Source organism: Saccopteryx bilineata, chromosome 1, assembly GCF_036850765.1.
Source record: "Saccopteryx bilineata isolate mSacBil1 chromosome 1, mSacBil1_pri_phased_curated, whole genome shotgun sequence".
NCBI classification, from domain to species: Eukaryota; Metazoa; Chordata; class Mammalia; order Chiroptera; family Emballonuridae; genus Saccopteryx; species Saccopteryx bilineata.
In genome coordinates this window covers 286,551,602-286,575,115 of record NC_089490.1, presented here as the reverse complement: position 1 = coordinate 286,575,115, position 23,514 = coordinate 286,551,602, and the positions used below count along the sequence as shown (strand labels likewise).

The window sequence follows — 23,514 nt, the reverse complement described above, 5'->3', positions numbered from 1 at the left end:
AGTCATATATACACAGATAGACAAAATTAATATCACAGAAAGATGGAATAGTTTCAAGTATGGTTTTAAAATGTCATAATAGATGATAGCTTCCTTACAGAGAAAGATGTTATCCTGCCAGGAGTGGGGGAATATGTTTTATAAGGAAATAGCATAATAAAATTAGAATACCTAATTCATGGCAACTGATAAAATGGACTTAATAGATTGACTGCTAATTTCCTCTGAAACCATATTCTAAGTTTCTCTATATACTCAGTGGAATTGATCACAGTGGTTGTAACTATTTTACTGAAATTATGTATGAATATGAAAGCAGAAACCTGAGACAATGAATGGTTTTGTTTATCTGGGATTTAAAAATTATCAAGAAGGAGTGTGGCAGATGGTCAAAGGAATGACATTCCAGGGTGTAAATAAGAACCTAATGACATACTAGATCCTACAATTGTGGTTTGGCAGAAACACAAGTGAGACTGGGAGGATATTTACAAACTTAAATGAACAGGCAGAATCAAGATAAGGTCAATTCTAAGATTCAAAGAAAGGGAAGTAAGGAAACAAGGGGAAAAAACAATTGGGAACATGAGCAGATCATGCTACTGAAGTATTACAAGATATATTAGTTTACTTTGGCTTTAATTTCTTAATATGTGTCAACATAATAAGGATACTATAACAAAAGACAAGTTCCTGCTGAGCATAGTTCAAGTCATTATTCTCAAGTACCTATTATGTGAAAGGAGCTCTGCAGGAAAGCAATAGAGCATGGTTTCATGCATGGGCTCTGATAATAGTTAGTTTATGAATGGAGCTTACTGCTACTGGAAGACCAGAAAAAAATGAAAACAATATGCAGCCATGAGTATTTATTTATCTGTCTGGTGGAAGTTAAGGTTCTATTTCTGACTTTCTCTTCAGACACATTTAGAGATAAAAGTTCAATGAGAGATCCACATCTGAGAATCTTCCATTGTTTCTGCTGTTCTGATGCATTTGGAAATACTTTTTAAATAATCTGTTGGAAAATGCCTGAGATAAAGTATATCTTTATGATGCATTATCAAACTAGAAGTTTCTTGAAATAGTAGGGAGTGTATGAGTATCTAATAATTTAAAAAGTTTTGAAGAACAGAGTTTTAATAATTTTAATGATACATGGTAATATTGACTTTAAGATTTGTTTTGCTTCAGGAAGTGTTTTTAAAGCATTCCATCTTTTAACTGCATTATTGTTTATGAAAGTCAAAATAGAGATTAGAACCTTTCAATATTATTCAAAATACTGAAAAAAATTAGACACAAACTGATAGCTTCAGAAAATTATTTCTGAATTGCAATATCAGTGGGCAACTTCTATTTTCTGTAGCCTTCTTTTCCTAAACAAACAAAGAATAGAAATATAACTGCTGACCCTGACTGGTTGGCTTGGCTCAGTAGTAAAGCATCGGCCTGATGTATGGATGTCCCAGATTTGATTTCCGGTCAAGGCACACAAGAGAAGCAACCATCTGCTTCTCCACCCCTCCACTTCTTCCTTCTCAATCTCTATTTCTCTTTTTTCCTTCCACAGCCATGGCTCAGTTGTAGCAACTTGGCCACCAGTGCTGAGGATGGCTCCATGACCTCACCTCAGGTGCTAAAATAGCTTGGTTGCCAAGCAATGGAGCAATGTCTCCAGCTGTGCAGAACATCACCTTATATGGGGCTTGCTGGGTAGATCTTAGTCAGGGTACTTGCAGGAGTCTGTCTCTCTGCCTCCCTGCTTCTCACTTAAGAAAAAAAAATGAAGAAATATAACTCCCTAACAATGTTTTACTGTAAATATTTTTGTGAAAGTTACCCACAAAATTATCAATTACAAAATTTCTGCAATTTTGTGGCTACAAAAATAAATTTTATTATTATTGTTGTTTTTCAAAAGACTCCAATTTAATTCTTTCCCAGTTCTCACAAATGTGTCTATGTAATCAAGTATATCTTCCCACAGCCTTCCTAATTTCTTTTATATATATATATATATATATATATATATATATATATATATATGCCCCTACTCTGAACAAGATATGGAATTTATAACAAAATAAAGAATGCATTACCATCTATTTGAAAGATGAAAATATGTTCAAGGCTATTTCTACATTACAATGAAGATATAGTTACCATGACCATTCGGACTATTATTAATTTTTACTAAAAAAGTTTATCAATTTTTTTGGGACAATTTCTGAGATCCTTTAATCACCTAAATCCATATGCAACTTGTACAATTATTACATTTTTTTTCAAAAGGTCCTCATATGGTATGCTTTTATGTTTTCTCATCCCAGTCAAGTTCATCTGAATACACATTCCATTATGTTAAAGAATCACTTTTAAGGCAAGAAACGCAAAAGTGTACACAGTATTCAATGCATGTCTTCTCAATCAAGAGATGCATAGACATTCTATACTTTTATTGAATGCTTCTGAGACTGTTTTAATTTATTTGGTCTTTTATAGCCATCTCCGTCACATACTTTTTAAAGTTTATAATCTGACATGCATCTTTATTTGATGTCTTCTTATTAGTTTAAGGTCCTATGCTAGTTTTTCAAAATTTCCTTAAATCCTAATCCAATATATTAGCTACAGAAACTTGGCTTCCAAGGGTTCTATAAGCTTCTGTCTTCATCCATAAACGCTTGAGAGTTAGAATTAAGAACCAAGTTTGTGTACATACACATCATTAGAGATTGTCCTTTATTTGACATTGATAATTGGCACTTCTCATCTGCAAATGTTCTAGCCTACTGTGGTTTGGCTTTATTCAGCTTATATTAATTCTTTTTAGCCATTTAAAAATCATACAGAACTTTTTATAATATTTGGAGTCCTTTTTAAAAACTAAAATTATAGAGATTTGTTGTTGCTATTGTATAATTTTGAAATTTTAGCTATACAAATTTTGTTCTCTGAATATATATATAATATATATTTATATGTATGTATACATAGATATATGTATATATATGTTTTTAATTACTTTCATTTTAGTTAAAAGTTTTATTTTTTTTCAAGTTTAGTGAACATTCTTCCATGTACATTTTTTTGCAGTTCTGATGAGGTATATAATGTCCCTTGTCAAGGGCACATTATTCTGCTGTGCTAAGCCTTTCTAGGTGGGCTGCTCTTTGCTTCTCAAATCTTCTGTTTTATTTTTTTTCACAAGTGAAACCTTTCACAGGAAAAGAAGGAAACACATTTTAATGCCTCCATGTTTGAGAGCTTTCTTCTTGAGAACTTAAAGTACACCACAGATATATTCTATTTTCTAGGTTTCTGACCATGTTTCTGATTGAATGCCCAGTAATTCTTCTGAAACAGAATATACTTCCAAATTAAGAATGTAAATTGTACACTAGACCATAGCCACTAAGGAACTCCCCATCCACCTGTAAATGTTATCATGTCATTCCACACATTAGTTCTCATTTAACTGAGATCAAGGATAGTGCCTTACACATCTCCTTCAGAGGGCCAGTAGTGAGCTTCTTAAATATGTTTGTGCCCGTGAACACTTAATTCATAGCTTTTACTTAGACTAAGGAATTGTACATATAGGTAAGTTTATATTAATCATGATAGAACATCCTTCAAATAACAAACATGCTTTCTCAAATAACTGGTGTTTAGGGAGAGTACTTATGATTGTTAATACTGTTATACAACACATATGATATATTTCCTCCTTTTTTTTTCTATCATGCAGTCTACTTCAGAATAAACAATCGATTTTTTATTTCTCTTTTTTCAGGTAAAAAGTGTTTTTTAATTTTGTATCAGATGATTCATTTAAGTTCTAAACAAACCTTCAACAAGTTATCTAGCTATCTATATACTATATAACTATGTATTCATATAGAATATGTAGAATTCATGTGTTTTATTATTGTATTGGATATAATATTTAGAAAATCTATTGTGTTTTTATTATATTAATTTTGCAATGTACAGCCAAGAAACTATATCTATAGATTATTTTAGTGTGACTATCATGAACATACTTTTATGACACAACATTCCAATTTTTAAAATAAGAGAAATTGAAATAAGAAAAAAGAATCATAAAACATAATTATTTAATTGTTAATTTACTTCTTAGTGAAAAGTAATTAAATGACAGGTTGGGTTCTCTGGGAAGTGACTTTGAATTGAAGTTCAGAGGAAGAGGCGTTTACCAGAGTGTACCCTTGGGATCAATATCTGTGAACCACTGCAAAAAAAAAAAAAAAGAAGAAGAAGGGTTGAGAAGAGTGAGAAACTAAGCTACCATGCAATTTAAATGTCTCTACACTGACCCCGTGGACAATACTGAGAACTAAATTTGCCTTTCAATATTGTCTATATTAGAAAAAATGGCTCAACCTTTATAACTTTACAACAATGACTTATTGATTGTGTGCTGCTCCAGAAGAGTGTGACCTAGTTCAAGCCAGCAATCTATAGCTAGGACAGCAGGTCTTTCCATGCAGGGGATCTGAGCAGCACATCCAACTGAGTACCAGGAGGGTCTTTAAGCTAACAGTTATAGGATGAAGAATAGCAATGCTAAGATAACCCTGTACCCTGTGCACCTGAGGCCATCAATACCAACTGGAAGTGAATTGGTGGATTAGAGTCAGTATGACATTGTGCTTTTGAGAAGGGTTCTACAGTGTATTGCAATTGTATTCTGCTCATTCACTAGCTCTGATTTTGGCCAATTTAGACTCTGGACTTAGTTTCTCTATGTTCAGATTATCCTTTATGGTAAAAATAATGTTCTTTAAAATGTAAGGAAGTAAACATTTTTTCCTTTGTAGGTTGTGTGAATTGATCGAAATATATCATGCAAGCATTTACTGTAATGCATAGCATTTAAAAAGGACATAAAAATACAATTAACTGTATTTTTTTCATTGTTGACTTTCCCATCATGTGTTTGCTATAACAGGAGTGATTCAAATCACCACTAAATCTAAAAAAGTTTATCAATTGATCTGTTGACTCCATAAATATAGTTTCTATACCAGTGGATATTAAACATTTTTGTACATTAATATCACCTAAATGGTTTGTTAAAATATAGATATCCATTCCTATCACTTATATTCAGAGTCATCAAGTCTGGGTTAGGGACCAGTGGCTCTTTCCAAAGTTGAGGATATATTGCTTCTCCTTTCTCTGTCTTCCACTATTTTCCCTCTCCTTTAGTTTGGACTCATTAATTAATTTTTCAAATAGATTTCTCAATTTGAGTACCAGTAGTAGTTACTCTTTAATAATTGCCTTTCATGTTCCCTTTTCCATTTCATAAACTGAAAATGTGAAAAAAAATCACACATACTCATTTTATTCACTAAAGGAAATGTGCATCTTTAATGGCAACTTTACTAAGTACATTTTGTTTTGCTTATGTCTGTCATAGATAACACAGCCAGCATTCTGACAAGGCGGAGGAGATTTAGTCGAACTATTCAGGATGTGTATTATCTCCCCATTATGATCTCTGATGGTGGAATCCCCTCTCTCAGCAGCAGCAGCACCCTCACCATCAGGGTTTGTGCATGCGAGAGAGATGGGCGCGTGCGGACCTGCCATGCCGAAGCATTCCTGTCCTCGACTGGTTTGAGTACAGGAGCCTTAATCGCTATCCTTCTGTGTGTTCTCATTCTCCTAGGTAAGTCATTCTAAATCCTAATGTTGTACAATGGTAATTCTGATTTTACCCTACGAGAGCCAGTAGTGCATGATACAAGAGAGAAAGAGGGAGATTTTGACACAACTTAAGAAATAGAAATGCATAATGTGAATAACAAAACATGGCTACACAAATTTTATTTTTATTGACTTTCTCAATGTCATAGTTAATCTAGAACTAAATGGACTCAAATGTGTTAAAATAAAGTTGATATATCATAAAAAAATGGAATATGAGAAATCAATTTAGAAAGGATCTATCTTAGAAACAATTGATATTAAATGTTGTAAGTCCCATATTGAGCAGACTGTTACAACTTACTTCAAAGAACAAAAATGGCATTGTTCTAAAATGAATCTGTGCACCAAATTAAAAAAGAATTTTTAATTTATTGTAGAGACTTTTATTAGTCTAAAATATTAGTTAATCCTCAATGTTAGTTGAATTCTAAAGTTACTAACTCTAAATAATTTTGGCCTTAGAGATATTAAAATTTATGATAAAACAACCAATAGGATTTTTATTTGATAAGAATAAAATACTTTTTCTAATTTTATATTATCTTTCTCATAATCTAAACCTTATCACAAGCTCAGTTGTTGCTGCTATTACTATTAACTTTTTAGAATTGCTATTTATAAATTATAAACAATTTAGACTTTTGTAAAAAGAAAAATGAATGTAAAGTAACTTTCAGCTCTATAGGTCAAAGTGTGTGTATTTATTTTCCCAGCATACCTTCTCCTTTCTGTCTTTCTCTTAGCAGCCTTATCTCTTGCTCAAATCTTGGTACTGTAAATATAAAATAAATAAATAAATGAACTGCATTCTTTGGTGAGACAGAGATATTCTTAGAAGACACGTTTCTTGCTTTGTTTCTGGGGTAGAAGACAAATTACCTGACAGAGGGAGTGAAGAATAGGTGACTTAGGCTGAAAAGTACAATGGAGATTCAGTGAAGGGTGAGACAGTTGAGGACTTCTTGGACATGGTAAAGATGATGGGCTTCTAGGACTTGACAGAGAGGTCTCAAGTAGCAGAATCTCATCATGAAGTGTGTGTTTTTAAAAAGACACTATGAATGACTTAGAGAACAGATCTTATGAAGGCGAGAGAGGACATGGGCAAAGTGATTAGGAGGAAAATGACACACCTAGTTCAGACATAGTATAGTTTAAACTAGTAAAATTAGAGTGAAAACAAAGAAAGGTGGATCATATTCAGTTGTTGTAGGTGAAATTAAAAGTTGTCTTAGATAATATGGTGCAGGTTCCTGATGAAAGTATTTATCAAAATTTTAACTACTCGTCCCCTGACGGACACTTGGGTTGTTTCCAGATCTTCGCTATTGTGAAAATGCTGCCATAAACATGGGGGTGCATTTCTCCTTTTGGATTAAAAAGATTTGGAACATATATACTATGGAATATTACTCAGCCATAAGAAATGATGACATCGGATCATTTACAATAACATGGATGGACCTTGATAACATTATACGGAGTGAAATAAGTAAATCAGAAAAAAAACTAAGAACTATATGAATCCATACATAGAAAGGACATAAAAATGAGACTCAGAGACATGAACAAGAATGTGATGGAAACAAGGGTGGGGGTTGGGGGGTTGGAGGGATGAGGTGAAGAAGGAGAGAGGGGTTGGGGGAGGGGAGGGGCACAAAGAATACCAGATAGAAGGTGACAGAAGACAGTTTAGCTTTGGGGGAGGGGTATACAGCACAATCAAATGTCAAAATAATCTAGAGATGTTTTCTCTCAACATATGTACCCTGATTTATCAATGTCACTGCATTAAATTTAATAAATAAATTTAAAAAAATTTTAACTAAAGTACCTTAAATTACATTAGAAAATGGCAATGTTAATAATCACATGTCTGTGAACAGAAATTTATGTCTGTAATATAGTGTCCTTTTTTTGAAACAACTTTCCATGGGCAAAAAATAAAATAGCGATAAAAAGTGATCTTGGATAAATTTGATATATAGCAAAGTTAGAACTGTATCAAAGAAGACCTTTTATCTCTTGCTGAATGAGAATCCTGCTCTTCCCTGAGCTGGTGGACATCAGAAGTGAACTTTGTTGGAGTCACTACAACTAGAGAATATAAAGAGAGAGAGATAATAAATTAAGATTGATCAGTGATAAATTCCATTGGAATCATTAAGTCAAGAAAGATAAGATAGTAGAAGAGAGCAAAGGAGAAGTCAGAGAAGGAAAAAGAATACTGGGGAAGTATAATGTCAGAAGAGTCAAAGGAAGGAAAGATATTAAAGAGGACAGGCCATTCAACAATGTCAAAGGCTGTCAGAGGTTAGATAAACTGATTACCAAAAATATCAACATGGAATATGGAGGTTTGATGCATCAAAACAGGAACTATTTTATTGCAGTGTAGACTTTTACAGTACATGAACGGTGGAGAAGAAAATCAGAAATATCTGGCTTTCTAGAGTTTATTTGTTTATAGATTGATTGGTCAAGATACTATTAATACTTTGCTTAGATATTAACACACTATATTTCTTGTCTTTGAAAATTAAAACAAAACAAAGAAACCTCATAAACAAATAAAAACCAGAAGATAAAATTTAAAGAAACAACTACAAACATTGATCCCTCTAGGATTTCTAACCTATACAACAAAGGATGAAACTCAGTGAATTTAATATAAGTTCTTCCAGAGTCCTTATTGTATAAAATAGGTTGGTTTGGAGAGACATGTTCCCTTAGGCTTTTGTTATCATTTATCATTTCAAAACTGTTTTCTTCAGTAAGATAAGGTCTTAAAAAGTAATTTAAAAATTTTAATATACAGGTGCATTGAAGGTTAATGAAGTAACATTTTATTACTTCATAAAAATATTTCCATTTAATTTATTTATAAAAATATTATTTCTCACTTGAGGCATATAAGAGAACATTTCTAAATTCCTGGTAATCGCTCAGCATTAAGGAAACCAAGGTGCTATTTAATATATTTACTCCTCAAGTTTTATTGAACCTCAAATGTGTTTTTAACAGTTTACCCAAAGGTTGAAGAATAATGTTTTAAACTTGAGTTTAAAAAATCATAATTTATAATGCAATATACATTTTCATGACATTTTTAAAGTTTTTATTGTTTTTCAGAAGATCTCTAACCAACAGTCTCAAAATATGTTAATTTGTAATTTAAAACTGTTTGTTAAGTTATAAGCTTACACTTTTTTTATTAATGAATACAAATTTTGAATGATAGTGGGTTTTTTGTTTTATTTATTTATTTATTTATTTTTATTTTAATAGGGTGACATCGATAAATAATTTTACTAGGCTGACATATGTTCAAAGAAAACAAGTCCAGGTTATCTTGTTGATCAATTATGTTGCATACCCATCACCCAAAGTCAGATTGTCCTCTGTCACCTTCTATCTAGTTTTCTCTGTGCCTCTCCCCCTCCCCCTTTTCCTGTCCCTGCCCCCCCCCATAACCACCACACTCTTGTCAATGTCTCTTTGTCTCATTTATATGTCCTACCTACGTATGGAATAATGCAGTTCTTGGTTTTTTCTGATTTACTTATTTCACTCCGTATAATGTTATCAAGATCCTATCATTTTGTTGTAAATGATCCGATGTCATCATTTCTTATGGTTGAGTAGTATTCCATAGTGTATATGTGCCACATCTTCTTTATCCAGTCTTCTATTGAAGGGCTTTTTGGTTGTTTCCATGTCTTGGCCACTGTGAACAATGCTGCAATGAACATGGGGCTGCATGTGTCTTTACATATCAATATTTCTGAGTTTTGGGGGTATATACCCAGTAGAGAGATTGCTGGGTCATAAGGTAGTTATATTTTTAGTTTTTTGAGGAACCACCATACTTTCTTCCATAATGGTTGTACTACTTTACATTAAAACTCAACAACAAACAAACAAACAATCCAATAAAAAAAATGGGAAGAGGACATGAACAGACACTTCTCCCAGGAAGAAATACAAATGGCCAACAGATATATGAAAAGATGCTCATCTTCATTGGTTATTAGATAAATGCAAATAAAAAAGCTTACACTTTTTGAGGAATATATTAGCAACAGCAGAGGTAGCAAAACTTTATCTTAGATGTGTAATTCTGAAATAACATTCAACCCTAAATCTAACCATATCATGAAACTAATATTTTAATTCTGAAATACATTTTAACTAGTTGCTGTTTGTTTGTGACATGATCTTGATTGTATAAACCTAGCCCTAGTTTTGCCATTATGGTGTGACCTAAGACAACCTATTCAGCCTCCTATTTCTCTCTTTAAATCTGTGAAAACAAAGTTTCAACTTGGACCTTTGAGGTATCTGCAAAATTTTGCAGTGCTTAATTATGTTTAATTATCAGTTAAATATAAACTATAATTCAATATTTTACAGTATATTTAGACTCCAGCTATGTATTTATTGATTACCGGAAAATAGTGCTTAAAAACTAAAGGGCCTAAATTTAAATGGTAGATGTATAGATTGAGAGCAACATTATGTTCTTTCAGAATTATGTTTTTCTGATCTATTTCCTGGGCTGGACAAAAGAGAATTAAGTGTGAGCCTTTATGGTGCACTCAGATTTTGGTGCTATAAGAGGGGCTGATCTAGTCATCATCCCTTCCTTGGATCTGACATTTGTTTACTAGCTTCAACCCACCACTTGCCAGGAGACCCAGAACAGCTGGCAGAGCAAACCTTAATCACACCTGGTATAGGAAATCATTGAATCAGGATCTCAATCATACCTCTTTCAGCTACCCTTTCTGTCCACACATCGCATATATGCTGGTGACTTAGATGACTATACCAGCTAGATGGCTACTACCCTTAGATGTAAATTGATGATAAATGGAAATCAGAATGGATTTGGTGTGGGGAAAGTAAGGAATTAGGAGAAACACATGGAATTGATAAAGAGATAACTGTCAACCTGTTTATCATCAGAGCTATCTTAGATGACTTTGTGGGCTTCCTTTGGTTTGAAAAGAAAGGTTTCACTGTAAAGTGCCAATACCAGGTATAATCGATTGACGAAAGAAGCTAATAAAAATAATCTCTCTGACTTGGGCCACTTCATTCTAATCAAATACAGTATTAATATATGATTGTGTAAAAAAGAATCAAGAGATATTTGCAGGTAAAAATACTTGCTTTGAAAAGCATTTGAAGGAAGTATGTTTGGAGTACTATATAATTCAAAAGCAAGTTTTATGACAATATAAGTTATAAAAACTCAAAACCCTTTAGAATTCCAATCATGGAGATATTAAAATAAATAAATACATACATACATACATATGAAAACAAATAGAAATGTTTTCCCAAAGTTGAATTTCTTTCTGAATAAAATAATGATAATTAATACATTTACATTAATATTCTTTTTTAATTTATTTATTAAATTTAATGCAGTGACATTGATAAATCAGGGTACATATGTTGAGAGAAAACATCTCTAGATTATTTTGACATTTGATCGTGCTGTGTACCCCTCCCCCAAAGTTAAATTGTCTTCTGTCACCTTCAATCTGGTTTTCTTGTGCCCCTCCCCTTCCCCAACCCCTCTTTCCTTCTTCGCCCCCTCCCCCCTTACATTAATATTCTTAAATAAAAAATTTAAGTGGCCCTGGCCGGTTGGCTCAGCGGTAGAGCGTCGGCCTGGCGTGCGGGGGACCCTGGTTCGATTCCCGGCTAGGGCACATAGGAGAAGTGCCCATTTGCTTCTCCATCCCCCCTTTCCTCTCTGTCTCTCTCTTCCCCTCCCGCAGCCAAGGCTCCATTGGAGCAAAGATGGCCGAGCGCTGGGGATAGCTCCTTGGCCTCTGCCCCAGGCGCTAGAGTGGCTCTGGTCGCGGCAGAGCAACCCCCCGGAGGGGCAGAGCATCGCCCCCTGGTGAGCAGAGCTTCGCCCCTGGTGGGCGTGCCAGATGGATCCCAGTTGGGCGCATGCGGGAGTCTGTCTGTCTCTCCCTGTTTCCAGCTTCAGAAAAATACAAAAAAAAAAAATTTAAGTGGGTTTACATTTCTGGACGAACTCAGGAATAAAAAAATGAAAGAAAAACACTAACCAAGATTAAAATATTCATTAAAATAAAGACTTTTGTAAAATAATACATTTTATTTATAGTTAAAATAAGATTATATAATTAAACTTCAAAATACCGTGAATTATTTATAATTTTGAATGAAGAAGAAATTTAGTATGTCTTATTTATTTTATTTTTTACAATATCATGACTTTATCATATTCTGTTTTCCCAGATCACCCACTGTAAGAAGAATTACCATGTTTCCTATATGTGGTCTGATAGATTGGTGGGGATGGAGGGAGTCATTTGAATATATTCATTTGACTATCAGTTTTTAAATAAAGATTTAACTCTCAAATCTGCTTATATAATATATTATCTTCATTTATTTTCTTGAAATAAATTTGGTCTTGAGATTTTTAGGAAATACTTAGTTTGATTTTTTCCAGTAAAATTATGTTTGGTATTATTAGTAACCATAAGCTGTTTTAACATATATTTTAAAACTGTTGTCTTACTGAGGCTATTACTATGCATAAAGATTCACTTAACACAATGCTACATTGACAGTTTTGCAAAGATGATTCTTTGTCTTCTGCACAAGAATTGTTTATGAGATACCTACTGAGTGCTTCCTGCTCCAAAAACGTCCTGAATCACCACCTAAGTAGTCATCAAAACCACATCCCATCATCCATGTTTCACATTCTTCTCTAAGTTGATTTGAATTTACCTTTGACCAGAGTGACCATATGTTCATATCTGTCCAGATGCCCTGGTGTAATTATAAACTACATCCCTTTCGCCCTTAAAAGTGTCTCAGGGTGTATGATTAATTAAATGTTGATCCTTACATCACATAATTACTTAACAAATCTAAGAATATTGGTCACTGAAAAATAACTCTCTGTGCCTGGAAAAAAATAGATGTAAAATCTCAAAGTTCAAACTTAACATATCTACATTTTGAATAAAAATATATCAGGAATATTTTCTTCACTTTTAGGAAATAAGCAAATAAACCATCATCATACTAAGCCCAGCATTGTACACAATGTTTCATTAGGGAAATATGGTATTAATAGTGGTAAAGGATGCAAATTACCTCTATACTTTAACAGTAGTATTGATTACGGTCTCCCTATTATGCATGCACATAAATCCCCTTGACATCAACCACCAATTATTTTGATGGAAAGGAAAATATCTTGATTCATTGACAAATGTAAGATATTTTACTATAATAAATTAGGTAATCTGTAGAAATAGATATTTTAATCTAGAACAGCGTCCTCATTTAATCATAAAGATAAGTGGAAAAAATATATAGTGGATGATAAATCTAAAGCTCTGAACACAATGGAATGAGTTACTTGAAGAAGCTGCTGAGTCATTGTAATACAAAGCTCTAGGCTGGACTTACACTAAAATAAACAGTGAATTATTAAATGCATATTTACTACATTCATTGAAAGCTGCTTTTTTTTCCAAAAAAAATGCTATATTAGAGAATGCCTTTGAAGTAGAGGCAACATGCATGGGAACTGTTTCATTCTGTAGTGTAGTATTTGAAGCAGGGCTATATAGCATCAGCATTTAATTTCCAGCTTGCTGTAACAACTCCATTCCAGACACAGGGACCCAAAGCTTCCCATGTCTGCCACAATTTCCCCTATTACATTTTCCAATTACTGCATCGGTATCTTCTATTCCATATTTTTCCATATAATTCTCTTACCCTGTCTGAAAATTCATATGTTGTCTTGTTTTTCATTCATCTTATAGACTTCAACTTGCCTTTAATTTTTGCAATATCAGTCTCCTTCTCAAGCACTATGACTCCCTTTTCACATATAGTAGTGAATTTCTCTCATAATTTCCTTTTCAATTCTGGCTTGAAAATATGTTTTCTCTTTCTCTCTATCTTTTGAAGTTTTAAGCATGTATATATTATGATATCTAGTTCAGATGCAGGCTGAAGGTGATCTATATTGCTTAGGGGTATACATAAAAGGGTTTAAACCATAAAAAGAAACAAGGAAATAATAACAATAAAAATAAGACTAGAAATGACTTTTTAGAAGTAAGGGGTAAAAGGGCAGTTTCTACGGTGCTGGGTATGTTCTTAATCACAGGATGCCTAACCTGGTGTTTGTTCACTTTGCAAACATTTTTAAATCTTACATATGATTATGGTTGCCAGATAAAATATAGCCTACATACATTTAAGGAATAGGCAAAATACAGTAATAAATATGAATTTTAGATTAAAATTGTTTATCTTTAAGTGTATATCTGTGCATACATGCAGACATATGCACCCATGGATAAATGGGACAGACTTATTCTATATATATATTATATAAATATATACATATATATCATAAAGATATTATAGTATTTGCATATATAGCATAAGTATGCCTCATGCAATAATATTGGGATATATAGATATATATATGTATATTATGAATATGTTTATAAAATAGGTGCATATGTTTGTATCTCAAATATTGCAAGGGGCAAAGTTAATTATATGTGTGTGTGTATGTACACACATATATGTGATAATGTTCATACATTTTGTTAGTAATTTTATATTATGCATATGTAATACATATGCATATGTACTTTTGTTATTCACTTAAAATTCACACTTAATTTAGTGTCCTATGTCATTTGCTAATCTAACACAACATGCCATTTGAATGTACTTCTCTAATTATAATATTGTAAAGAATGTTTGAAATACTAATAAACCTAATACCTACTATCATAAATCCTAACAGATCATCAGCTAAGTAAGAAGACAACAGTTATAGAGATGAAGTATTGGGTCAAATAACACAAAATAGTAGTGAGGTGATTATTTCTATTTAGTAATGATTTAATACTATCAAATACAATGACTTGAAACCACTGAAAATTGGCCAAATCAAAGTACCCAAGACACATTTCTATGAATCTGTCTAGTGGTTTCAATATTATTGGTAATAAACACTAATCAATCTCACCGTTTTTGGCAAAGTTACCCTAAGACACAAGTCCATATAATCACTCAATTCTTTCTTCCATATTTTTAAAATAGTGAAGAAGAATGTGGTATTGGAAACATCATAACCTTTCATGTGAGAAGTCATAAATCATGATCGGAGCTCTCCCACCTGCCATTTGTTTTATTTTAGACCTAGATTATAGTTATTTATGTAATTGTACTTGAGTCTTAGCTTTCTCATTTTTTAAAATGAGAAAAGCCCCAACTCTGTTATACAAATTAAGTAAAGATGTGGTACATATATACGAAGAAATACTACTCCACCATTGGAATGATAATATATTGCCATTTATAACAACATGTATGGACCTTGAGAATATTATGCTAAGTGAAATAAGTAAATTAGAAAAGCTAAGAACGATATAATTTCACACACAGATGGCATATAAAACTGAGACTCATGAATATAGACAAAATGAAGTGGTTACCAGACAGAAGGGTGTGGAGGAGTGTACAGAGAGACAAATATATATGACAGAAAATTATTTGACTTTGGGTGATACATTGTAATTAACACATGCAGTGAACAGTTCAAATGCTAGTTATTTGCCTGAAATCTATGTGTTATTATGGATCAATGTCATCTCATTAAATTTAATTTCTAAAAAAAAGAACGAAAAAGAGCAATGTGTAAGCTGAAAAATTCATACAAAACTTACATTATATACAACTAAAATAACACTTTTGCAACTTGATAGGTAAATGTAATCATTAATGCATGAGAATATTTTTCTAAAGGAAAATGGAAAAAATAGCTCAACCATGTAAAATATTCCTGCTTTGGTTTCCAACAAATCATCAAAATAAAAGATTTATGATAGAGACTCCATCCTTTACAGAAACATAAAATATCCAGCCTTTAGTGTATCTCCTTAGAAGGACTAAGTATATGTAAATGGACCCACTTACACCATCATTTTTCTAGTAAAAATTTTATACTTCTTTTCCATCATCAATTTCCCTCAGTATAAACACTGACTGGCTATATAGCAATATAAGTCAAGAATCCTTAATGCATTAAGCGTTGCAAATGAGAATATTATGGCATTCTAGAAAATATCAGAAATTCCTAATGTTTTATAGGTATAACTGTTTTTTGCATTCTTTGAGATTTTAAAACACCTTAAGGTGTTTTTTAGAGAGTGCAGCGATCAGGGTTATTGTACAATGCAAGTCTAAATGAAATGTAGTTGATTACAAGGGTTGAAAATTATTGATGTCAAAACTACAAAATGTCCTTTTTTTTTTTTTCCCCCTAACTCTTTGTCCTCTTTCCCTTTTCCCTCAGCAATTGTAGTACTTTTTATCACACTGAGACGCAGCAAAAAAGAGCCCCTGATCATTTCAGAGGAGGATGTGCGGGAGAATGTGGTCACGTATGATGATGAAGGGGGCGGGGAGGAAGACACAGAGGCCTTTGACATCACAGCCTTGAGGAATCCGTCTGCAGCTGAGGAGCTTAAGTACCGCAGAGATATCAGACCAGAAGTGAAACTCACCCCAAGACACCAGACATTGTCCACCCTGGAAAGTATAGATGTTCAGGAATTTATTAAGCAAAGACTGGCAGAAGCTGACCTAGATCCCAGTGTCCCCCCTTACGACTCTCTTCAGACTTATGCCTACGAAGGTCAGAGATCGGAAGCTGGGTCTATCAGCTCCCTCGATTCAGCCACAACACAATCAGACCAGGATTATCACTACCTTGGAGACTGGGGACCAGAGTTTAGAAAGTTAGCTGAACTCTATGGAGAAATAGAATCTGAAAGAACAACTTAGGGGGTCCAGTCTTGCAACATTCTAGAATTTGCTTCTGAGCAAATGAAGATATAACCTCAGCCATGACAAGGAAGAAGCGTGGAAACAGTACTGGGAACTGAGCAAGCTGTACACAGCCACTGTAGAAACAAGTGCCCTTTTCTTGATCGAAACTGGGTTATTTAATCAGACAAAAAAGTCAAATTAAAACACACACACACACACACAAAGAGAAAAAGCTGTTGTTCTTGTGTATATTTTCAATTGCTCAATAAAGTCTGTGGTACTGTTTAATTAAGAATACCTGAATTCAGCCAAACAATGATATTTGTTTCAATATTTTGTGATTTTTTTTCAAAAGTGAAACTAAATAGAAAGATTCAAAATCACTTATGACATTTTTAGGGGTGGTACACTGCAGAATGAATTTTGTGAAGGTAATCATGACCTCTTATACCCTTTTCAGGGTGGACACTTGAGACCCACACTCTGTATTGTGACAAATTTCATTAGGTGTGTCTTATATTTAAATGATGTGAAGGATATCTAATCTACTGGGCCACTTTGTCATGGACTTGTATGTATCATTTTCCTTTGCCCTCCCCACTTCTTTTCTCCATATGAAATCGATGGAGCATGGGGATTTGCTGCTTGCACTATAATGTATGCAATTTCTGTGCACTGAGTGTGCACTGCTCTGAAGAGATAAAACACTTTTTATTAAATTTATAAAATGAATAGTTTAAGGTATACTCAGATAATCTGATCTATCAGGGAAAGATTTAATCTAAAAACAAAGCTACAAACCTCATCCTGTACAAAATGTTGGGGAACTATTTCCCCCCATTGGTTTTAGTATGTTTAAATCAGCGGGTTGGATCATTCCTATACCTAAAATTAGTTGTCAAAAATTTTATGATTGGTTTATACCTCAGTCCAGTTTGCTTATTTATTATCTTGGCAGTCAGCACAAATATGTACTTAACAAGATAAGAATGTAGTCCAAAAAGATTATCCTCAAAACGTCATACGTTATGATTGACTTACTTTACCCTTATTCCTTTCACAAGTTCAGACTGTCCCTGTCTCACTGACTGATTAGTCTTGATATGCTTAGGATCTACAAAAAAAAAAAAAGTGTAGGATTTAGGGGCAAACAAAGAAACTAAAAAAAAAAAAAAAAAAGAAAGAAAGAAAGGAGACTTACACTTTTATTCTTGGATATATTCCCAATTGTCTCTGAGCTGCAGGGTCCCAAACTGTAAAAATGTCAGATTCTCCTCCCTACCTCACAGGTTTGTGTGGGGCTCAACATGCATCCGTAAAACTGCTTTTCCAACTGTAAAGTGCTCTGTTAATAAAGGCTTACAGATGCCATTTAGTTTTCTAATTCCATCAGCTTATAAATATATAGTTACATAAATTTTGAATACAATAGATTATCATGGGAGAAGTTCATGAAACCTTCAACCATGAAGCAACTGTGAACTGCATATATAATACACAAGTTTAATTATTTTAATATTTTCTCAAATCAGCTAATTTTCTTAGAATGACTTGGAGTTTTGCCCTCTAATTGTTTATATACTATGTTGCTGTTGCTGCTATTAATCTTTTAACAAGAATTCATAGCATAAGGGTCCTATTCGCCAAAAAGGACCATATTTATGTATCAATATTAATTGAAATCCACAATGAAGGATTATTTCAAGTGGGAGTTTTTTGTTTGCTCTTTAAAATAGGATAATCTAGTGTCCTCACAGTTATGTGACATTTTCTGTCTGATTCTACCTATGTGCAAAACTTTGAATTTTTGCCTCTGTTTGCAACTGCCATGTGCTATCATATTTCAGTTTTGAGGTATGGGAAGTAAGTAAGCTTAATTTTAATAATTCTCAATTTGTGTTTTAAGCCTGAGGAATAAAATGTAATATAAGTTTTTTACAACATTTTAACTTTCCAGATGCTACTTTATCATTTTTTTATATCATAATAGTGTTCATTCTAGTATAAAACTAAATCAAAGGAAGCACTCAGGGGCTTTGGGGAGTCACCCTTGGAGGCACATACTCTGATTAATGTTGGCTACATTTATCCTGAAAGAAGGGTTAACCTTTAAAGAATTTATGTGAATCCTGATGTTTTGGTGTTCTGACTTTTACATTGCGAAGAAGACCAGGAAGGCTAGGTTTGGGGAGTCCAGTAGGCTTTTGGATTTAGCCTTTGGATAAACTATCCACAGCTTTTATTTTGTTTTATATTGTTTTGTTTTTACTATTCAACCAGTAACTAAATGAAAATGTGTCTGTAGTTTTAACTATTTACATAAAAGCCAAAGTTCTTTGCATCATTTCAAGTACTAAAATATTTACCTGCTTTTATAGAAAGAGCAGGCAGATCCATCTCATTTTCATAATACATGATAACAATAATGGATTGCTTCTAAGCCCCTGATATTAAGTACAACATAGAGGCAAAATGGAGCTTCTGTAGTATTGAAATACAATACTTTGTTTATTTATTTTAGAATTTTGTTAATGAAAGTATTCCAAGCATTATTTTTATATGAACTCTGAAACTAGACAATTATATTATTATAATAAGTATGGATTGGGTCTCATATTTTTTATTCTGTACTTTGAGTCAAAAAACAATAATGATATACAAAGGTTTTGCAAATGGAGTGAAAGCATCTAACATTCCATACCTTGCTTTAAAAACTCCCGTTTATCACTGGTAAGAGAAAATTCTCATAACGTTATTGAACAAAGAGTTGGCACATCTACTCTGTGCATTCACTAGGCATGACTAATCAGCTAAGGAATCACATAGGATTTCACATGGAATTGGCTCTAGAATCACTAATGCGCTCAGCATGTTTTGTATGTCACAGATTCATAGGTCTAACTATAGTAAAATATAACTTCAAAATCCATTTACTTCTTTCTAATATGATATTTTTTTACAGACAGGCAATACAAAATAGTGACTGCTAAAGTAGAAGAAATGTCAATTGTTATAATAATTTTCATACAAAGTTATCTTATGAGAATTTAAAATTTCAAACTTATTTTTGATGCCAGTGAGAAATTAATAGGTCTTGCAGAAATTAATAGAGCTGTCATCAGAAATTATTTCTATAACAAATCTGTACAAATGCAGTTTTGAAGAGAAGACTGAAGAAGAAATTACCCCTAAAAAAACGCTCTATGCAAAGTTAAATGGTGACTTTTCTAAAACTTGGCACAAGGAGAAAAATTTACTGAGAGAAATTGCATTTAAATAATCACACACACACACACACACACCTTCTCGAAGACTATTGGAGGGTAAAAAAAATATTTATGATAGTGATATGAATATTAATCTGATTCAAATACATGAAGTATATAAAACTTTACACCCCATTGTGGAAGGTTCAGTTAGAATTTACTGAACTGTTTTTTTGTATCCAGTCACAGCCTAACTATTAGTGCTATCAGTGACTGAAGCTGATTCACTAATGATTCGCAGGGCAGGCAAAATGATAAATAATAATAAATCATTATTTTAGAAATGATTTAATGGACACAGTGCAGCTATTAAATACTAAAAATACATTGAGTGACTTAATGTAACCCAGTGTTGTCAAAAATTCTAATAGAAAGAAGGAGGTGAATTAGGTCCACCATTCTTAGCAATACAAAAAAGATTAAAAATATAATTAGTCATTGTTTTGTTGTTTGTACTGACCTGCATTCATGAGTGAATTTGGTTTTCTCCTTTCTAGTTTAGCTGAATATATAAGAAAAACAAACAGAAATTTAGGCAGACTTATTCATCTTGACAGACATCAAAAATCATCAGTTAACTGAGCACGGTAATAAGTATAGTGGGAAGTAACTTTCTGAGGGAGGTAAGTCTTCATTTGCTTATTACTATGGACAGTACTTGATCAGCTAGTCAACAAATCAGAGCACTATAGTTAAATATTCTGGAAATAAGGTAGAGTCCATAGTTTCAAAATAAAAATATTAATATCAATAAATGTAACATATAAAATGTCCTTACTTTATTTCATACCAATAAAATGTAATTTTTAATAAAGAAAGACATGAAATAAAAATAGAACATCTTTCAAGCATAGGTGAAAATAATGCTCTTAAGTTATTAAGGAAGTGTTATATTTACCCACTTTGCTGAGTCTATTAAAATAAAAAATTTTTCCCTTTAATACTACAGAGACATCAAAACTATTTAATTATTGGTTTTTGAATTCTTAAAGTAAAAGTAAATGAAGAAAATATGCACTCAATAATTCTTGAAATTATATTCTGTAAGAAAAACATAATTTATAAATTAAAATCTGTCTGTTGGTTGGTTGAATTTTATTGCTGAGCAATATTATCTTTGAAAATAAGAAAATGAGCCACAAAGGTGTCATGCTGATAAATTAATCAAAGCAATTTTTCTAATGTAAAAATGCACCAAATTCTTGTTTTATATCACCTACTGTCATTTTCAAAGTGTTATTTCAGATACTTTAGTTTCCAACAAAAAAATTAATTTAACATTTATTAATTGAGTAAGATCCTCTAAATATACACTGTATTTAAGACACTATTCCTGGCTCTGAGAGAGATGTTGAAAGAAAGAAAGAAAGAAAGAAAGAAAGAAAGAAAGAAAGAAAGAAAGAAAGAAAGAAAGAAAGAAAGAAAGAAGAAAGAAAAAAGAAAGAAAGAAAGAAAGAAAGAAAGAAAGAAAGAAAGAAAGAAAGAAAGAAAGAAAATGAATTAGGAAGGAATGAAGGAGGAAGGAGAAGGAAAGAAGGAAGAAAGGATGGAAGGAAGGAAGGGAGGGAGGGAGGGAGGAAGGAAGGGAGGGAGGGAGGGAGGGAGGGAGGGAGGGAGGAAGGAAGGAAGGAAGGAAGGAAGGAAGGAAGGAAGGAAGGAAGGAAGGAAGGAAGGAAGAAGTGAAGGAGGGAGGAAGGGAGGGAGGAACAGAGGGAGGAGGAAGGGAAGGAAGGAGAAAGAAAGAAACAAAGAAATAAGAAGAAAAAGAAATAAAACAAGAAAAAAAGAAAAAAAAAGAATTGAAAAAAAAGAAAGAAAAGAGAAAAAGAAACAGTCTTTGTGATAGGCCTTAACATCAATGAGACTAGAATGTCACCTGAAAATTAATATCAACATATAAAAGATATGAAAGCAATAGTGGTATGTGTTCTAGTACATGTTGGGATACAATGCTAGGAAAAATCCAGAATCACCTTAGAACTGAGCAACACTTTTGATACTCTAGGATAGGGATAGTTATATTACACAAGAGCAAAGGAAAGTAGAATCAGAGTAAGCAGTTTAAACAAAGTCCAAAGGTTGATTATTCCATGTGGAAGAGAGAATTTACACAGGAAATAATGTAAGATGCTTAGAGCAGGTTAATTGAGATTTAAGATTATGGAATGAAACTTATTCTTTAACCAGTGTCATTGAGTTTATTTCCTTCCCCCCACCAAAATGTGACCAAGGCCAAATTTCTCTTTTAGGAAGCTAAACCTTTTAGCAGTTTGGTAACAATAGAGTTTAGAGTACCTACAAAAGAAATATTAGATTATATTAATTACTTCCAAAAATAATTAATTATTTTAGAAGCATATCTGAAGAAAGTATATATATCACAGATAACATACATTTCAGGTATGATTGTTGAATTATTGGACTCATTTAATTTTATCAATTTATTCATCTAATTAAAATAAATTATTATGAGTGCAAGAAAGATACTTTTAAGAATAAAGTTTATTCTGGCTCTGGCCAGTTGGCTCAGTGGCAGAGCATTGGCCCGGCATTAGATTCCTAGTCAGGGCACACAGGAGAAGCAACCATCTGCATCTCCACCACTCCCTCTCCCCTTTCTTACTCTCTATCTCTCTCTTCCCCACTTGTAGTTATGGCTCTGTTGGAGCAACTTGGCCCCAGCAGCTGAGGATAGCCCCATGGCCTCACCTCAGGTGCTAATATAGCTCGATTGGCAAGCAACAAAGCAATGGCCTGCCCCAGAAAGGCATAACATGACCCCATAAGGGGTTAGCCAGTTGGATCCATGCTGGAGTATGTCTCTCGGCCTTCCCACTTCTCACTAAGAAAAAGAAAGAATAACATTTATTCTTAATTGTGTAAATGTGTTTATCTTTTATAACCATTGTTTTATTTAAAATATATTTGAACTAAAAAAAATTAAAATAACCAAAGATCAAATTGATGCCTTATTAAAACTACATCAATTATTTTTAATATATTATTTTTAATACTTTACACAAAAGATGGTACATGTTCTATTGTTTCATTATATAAAAATTTACATTTGGATTTATGTTTAAAAGTGGCTATCATAAAAATGAAGATTCAATGATTTGTTAATATCACAAGTAGACTTAGCCTAAAATTAATCTCTACTCTTGTATCTTCTGTTTCTCACTTTCTCTTCTTTGACATTTACTTTCATTTTCTTTTTTACAAACTTAGAAAAGCTATATTGGCATAATTTCTACATTTCATGTATTTTTCAGAACAAATTTAAGAAAAGTGTTTTTCAGAAATAGAAGATAGTTATGTTGTTTTCAGGATTTTGATTTTCAATGCATTTTCTCCCTCTCTGTCACTAATCATGCTCTTCCTCACAAGAGGTAATAAAAGAAAATTGCATTCAGAAAAATATTCTGTGAAAGTCACTTTTCTGTAAGCTTGAGGTTTCATTCCATGATGTTGGTTTGGTTTTTGTAGCTCTTGAAACACTATGAGTTTCCAATCTCCTGTAATCCATTCTGTTTTCATTCTTCCAAAGACAGCTGACAAGAGAGGTCATTTTTGTTCATGTTAAATTTATTTTTAAAGCTTTGATGACCTACATTCTAAGACATTAAAATTA

At 32.8% G+C, this 23,514-nt stretch overlaps 1 protein-coding gene across 4 annotated transcripts in view; it reads left to right on the top strand.

The window, feature by feature from the left end:
- The window catches only part of CDH18 (cadherin 18), a 713,946-nt gene extending 696,251 nt beyond the window's left edge, over positions 1-17,695 (top strand). For 3 of the 4 annotated variants that reach the window (XM_066244055.1, XM_066244046.1, XM_066244072.1), the window contains 2 exons: positions 5,453-5,704; positions 16,142-17,695. In XM_066244055.1, coding sequence (XP_066100152.1) covers positions 5,453-5,704; positions 16,142-16,632 — 743 coding nt within the window. In that variant the 3' untranslated portion in view covers positions 16,633-17,695. The remainder of the gene's footprint in view (positions 1-5,452; positions 5,705-16,141) is intronic. The other variant, XM_066244062.1, reaches the window with a different exon arrangement.
- The last annotated feature ends 5,819 nt before the right edge of the window (positions 17,696-23,514 follow it).